This window comes from Borostomias antarcticus, assembly GCF_949987555.1.
Source record: "Borostomias antarcticus genome assembly, chromosome: 14".
In the NCBI taxonomy this organism is placed as follows: Eukaryota; Metazoa; Chordata; class Actinopteri; order Stomiiformes; family Stomiidae; genus Borostomias; species Borostomias antarcticus.
Window position 1 is genome coordinate 9,834,927 of NC_140247.1, and position 5,160 is coordinate 9,840,086.

At 45.3% G+C, this 5,160-nt stretch overlaps 1 protein-coding gene across 1 annotated transcript; it reads right to left on the bottom strand.

Annotated features, from left to right (window-relative positions):
- Positions 1-4,546: 4,546 nt before the first annotated feature.
- Positions 4,547-4,882, bottom strand: rprml (reprimo-like; the record flags this gene model as incomplete). Its single annotated transcript, XM_084448849.1, has 1 exon — positions 4,547-4,882. The coding sequence occupies one exon, from the start codon at positions 4,880-4,882 to the stop codon at positions 4,547-4,549; it is 336 nt and encodes a 111-aa protein (XP_084304975.1).
- Between the last annotated feature and the right edge of the window lie 278 nt (positions 4,883-5,160).

Here is a 5,160-nt window from a genome sequence, read left to right on the forward strand (position 1 = left end):
CAATTTCATGTACTCCATTATATTTGCATCTCACCCCATAGCTAAGGGTTAGCATATTAGCATCAAATGTAAGACAACCTGTCTTCTGCAGAACAGGTACCTGTGCTAGTATCTGATAATCCACTTTCACAAATATATTCAAAGCCAGCTAGCCAGTGATCAAGTGTTGGGTCCAGTCCTTTTTAGTTTCTACATGCTACCCCTTGGCAATGTCATCAGAAGACATGGCATCAACTTTCATAGCTATGCTGACGACACCCAACTTTATATTGCCGTGTCTCCCGATGACACAAGCCCCATTGACACGCTCGGTAACTGCATATTAGACATAAACTCCTGGATGGCCGAACACTTCCTCCAACTTAATCAGGACAAAACTGAGGTACTTGTCATTGGAGTAAAGGCAGAGAGAGAGAAACGGACCACTAAACTAAAGTCACTAGCACTCAGCCCTAAGCACCAAGCTAAGAACCTGGGTGTCATTTTAGACTCTAATTTATGCTTTGATGCCCACATCCGCAATGTGACCAAATGGGCCTTTTATCATCTTAAGAACATTACCAGAGTGCGTCCTTTCCTCTCCCTGGTAAACACAGAGAGACTGGTACATGCTTTTATCACCAGTAGACTGGACTACTGTAATGCTCTCCTTTCTGGTCTGACAAAAAAAGACTTAAACCAATTACAACTGGTACAAAATCCAGCAGCTCGTGTGCTGACCAGGACCAGAAGGACAGCACACATTACACCGGTTTATAAATCACTGCACTGGTTACCTGTTAGTTTTAGATTAATTGATTTTGAGATTATTTTATTGATTTACAAAACACTGAATGGTCATGCCCCTGAATACATGTCTGACATGGTTTTAACTGATGTGCCTGTGAGATCCCTCAGGTCCTCTGACAGACGTCTCTTGGTTGTTCCTAAGGAGCGGTCTCAGACCCATGACAGTCTCTTGGTTGTTCCTAAGGAGCGGTCTCAGACCCATGACAGTCTCTTGGTTGTTCCTAAGGTGCGGTCTCAGACCCATGACAGTCTCTTGGTTGTTCCTAAGGTGCGGTCTCAGACCAATGGCAGTCTCTTGGTTGTTCCTAAGGTGCGGTCTCAGACCCATGGCAGTCTCTTGGTTGTTCCTAAGGTGCGGTCTCAGACCCATGGCAAGGCCTTTAGCCACTACGGGCCGCGCCTATGGACCGACCTGCTGGAGGACTTGAGGGGGGCAGAGAGTGTAGATACTTTTAAAAGTAAACTTAGAACACACCTTTTTATCCTGGCCTTTACCTAGTGTGTTCTCTCGACCTGCACTTGTATTCTCTTGGTGTATTGCCTTTTAGTTTTTGTTTTGTGTCTCTGTTTTTCTGCTTTTTTATGTTCTGCACTTGGAGTTGCACTTTGTGTATGCTATGTAAATAAAGATTGATTGATTGATTGATTGATCAATGCTCTTTTCACCAAAAGGCTTCAAAGCTGAGTATATCAGGGGTTTGTGTGGTCACCATGTCGACGGACCACATCTGTGAAAAGTAATATGGTAGGCTTTATTCAAAATCACTTCTTTATTTAAAAAAAAAAAAGAAGAAAATATTAGATTTAGATTGTCAAAATGTGTATATATATATATATATATATATATATATATATACATAATTATATATAAACTTCATATGGTATGATAATAAATCTGCCTATGTAAGGAAAGTAAAAGAAAATAGTGTGTATGCATGATTGTGTGTGTGTGTGTGTGTGTGTTTGTGCACGCATGAATTATCTACCCCAAGAGACTCTCTCCTGACAAGTTTTGAAATAATAATGAGAACATGTTTCTTCTGAGGGCGTTGAAGAGAGAAGTGTGGAGAGAGAGAGAGGGTGGGGAGAGAAGTGTGGAGAGAGAGAGAGGGTGAGGAGAGAAGTGTGGAGAGAGAGAGAGGGTGAGGAGGAGGAGTGTGGAGAGAGAGAGGGTGAGGAGGAGTGTGGAGAGAGAGAGGGTGAGGAGGAGGAGTGTGGAGAGAGAGAGGGTGAGGAGGAGTGTGGAGAGAGAGAGGGTGAGGAGGAGTGTGGGGAGAGAGAGAGAGGGTGAGGAGGAGGAGTGTGGAGAGAGAGAGAGGGTGAGGAGGAGGAGTGTGGAGAGAGAGAGGGTGAGGAGGAGTGTGGAGAGAGAGAGGGTGAGGAGGAGGAGTGTGGAGAGAGAGAGGGTGAGGAGAGAAGTGTGGAGAGAGAGAGGGTGAGGAGGAGGAGTGTGGAGAGAAAGAGGGTGAGGAGGAGGAGTGTGGAGAGAAGTGTGGAGAGAGAGAGGGTGAGGAGGAGGAGTGTGGAGAGAGAGAGAGGGTGAGGAGGAGTGGAGAGAGAGAGGGTGAGGAGAGAAGTGTGGAGAGAGAGAGAGGGTGAGGAGGAGTATGGAGAGAGAGGGTGAGGAGGAGTGTGGAGAGAGAGAGGGTGAGGAGGAGTGTGGAGAGAGAGAGAGGGTGAGGAGGAGTGTGGAGAGAGAGAGGGTGAGGAGGAGTGTGGGGAGAGAGAGAGAGGGTGAGGAGGAGGAGTGTGGAGAGAGAGAGAGAGGGTGAGGAGGAGGAGTGTGGAGAGTGAGAGAGGGTGAGGAGGAGGAGTGTGGCGAGTGAGAGAGGGTGAGGAGGAGGAGTGTGGGGAGAGAGGGTGAGGAGGAGGAGTGTGGGGAGAGAGAGAGGGTGAGGAGGAGGAGTGTGGGGAGAGAGAGGGTGAGGAGGAGGAGTGTGGAGAGAGAGAGGGTGAGGAGGAGTGGAGAGAGAGAGAGGGTGAGGAGAGAAGTGTGGAGAGAGAGAGAGGGTGAGGAGGAGTGTGGAGAGAGAGAGAGAGGGTGAGGAGGAGGAGTGTGGAGAGTGAGAGAGGGTGAGGAGGAGGAGTGTGGGGAGAGAGAGAGAGAGGGTGAGGAGGAGGAGTGTGGAGAGAGAGAGGGTGAGGAGGAGGAGTGTGGGGAGAGAGGGTGAGGAGAATTGAAGAGAGAGAGGTTGAGGGGGAGTGGAGAGAGGAGGAGGAGAACATAAATGTTCTTGACATGTAGAGAAACTTTCAGTTTCAAGTAAAATTTGGCGCAGAGAAATGGAGAAAGTGATAAAGAAATAGAGAAGATGCCAGACATTCAAAACTCACTTCATTAGTCAGACTGTGTCTGTCTAAGCCCAGTCCTAAAAGAAGATTCAGCTAATAGAAGGTCGATACATATTAGATAAGGTTTGAGACATATGGTTTTAGCTTAGAGAAGGCTACATAGTTCATACTTATCCCGCAATAACGAGATATATTCTCTGACCATCCATACCAGACATCCAGGTTAATGTAAACATTTTCTTATTTACAGATGTACAGTCAATTGAAGTCAGGTTGCTTAATTTAGGCTACTAGAAGCTATTTTGCCAAGCACCTGTTACACATCGGGCTTGAATGATTCAGAAACGCAACATTGATGGGTTGCATGTTGATCTGACCAAAGATCTCACGCGCGAGGCAGCCTAGATTCTCCTAATGATGCAGAAGCGGTGCGTCATGCCTTTTTGGTCGAACTATGAAATCACACTCGCTTGACTGAAATATACATTTTGCATGAACGACTTCTGCAGCCCAGCAAATGAAATTACCATCCACCTGTTCATTGATGTTCTTTAATGCTAATAATGAATTCATGCAAATATGTTTCCGAAGAATTGAAATCTTAAAACTACCTTTTATAACTTCAGCAAGAACACTTTTTTCTCTGATAATAATAATAATAATAATAATTATTATTATTATTATTGTTCCTATTATCGTCGTTGTTGTTTATTGTTATTTGGATATTGTTATTATATTTATTATTAGGCTATTACGTGTATGTTGGCAATGGTTGAGCAAGAAGACAAGGATGACATGACAAAGTCACTTTATTCGTAACATGCTGCACTTCTCGTTCAAGTTTTATATTCATGCAGCAATATTTTTTATTTCAAAGAGTGAAAAAATAGTTGGTCCAATCACCCACGATTGACCAAGCAGCGCGCATGCTGAGCGGTACAGTGAACACTGAGTAGTCTAGTCTAAAGCAGTGATGGAGTTCATCGATAAACGTGCAGTATTCCAGCCATTCGCGGCTTCACATGCTACTAAACTGGACCAAGAAAAATACAAGAATATCTACGTCCAAAATGTAGCTACTGTCAGACCTGACACGGAACTCAGTACATGCGTTGCTGGCGAGTTTGTGGTGTTTCTTAAACATTCTTTAACATTCATTTCATTTTGAGGTAACACCATGTAAACATTTTGGCTACTTTGTTCAAGTTGGCAAGCAAAATCATATTTTCTTTCAGATCGATATCTCACATGTAAACAATACATTGCTGGTTCTTTGCTTAACATTTTTCATTTAGAGAATTAGTCGTTTGCCTGCATTTTTTTGTTGGGTACACTTTATTTACGCAAGGTAATACACTTTGCATATAATTGTTGTACCAAGACAGAACGCCTAAAACTCGGGCAGGAGCGTGATGGAGCGACAGTCCTCGCAACGCACCCATCATTTCCTTCTCAACGTTGTAGACTAGCTGAGTCCCATCATTACCGCTTCCACGTCTTTAGAAGGTCTCCGATCCTTCACCAGAAAGTTAATCATACTCTCAGATTTGATCATGAGGTTGCAGCCGAGGAAAAAGATGCCGAACATGACTGTTAGCGAAAGGACGCACAAAACGGCGATCTGCACGACGCGCATGATGAAGAGTTTCCGCTCGTCCGGAGGCATCACCAGCGAGCCGCCGTCACTGGTTGCCACGTCTGTTCCATTACAGCAGTTCACCAGAATACCGGCGAGAGCTTGACTCCCGTTGAACAGTGCGCCCTGGGCCAGGACGGCGGGGTCGAGGAAGGAACCGTTCATCTCTTCGTGGTCGTCAGCGATCTGGTGTCGGTGCGCAAGGTTCCACTAGGCACAGACTTGCCCAAAAAGATCCTGTCTCGAAGTTACACTTTGCGTCATGTGACTGTGAAATCAAACCACAATCAGCCTACAACGCTCGTTTTAGATACAATACCACACGGACTATCGTGCGTCGCCGTGGAAACTCGTCACTTTACAAGACTCTCAGTCCCCGTAAATCTCGCTGCGAGACGAGTGAAATAATTTTAACTCAACACAACTTCTAGGCAGCGAAGATC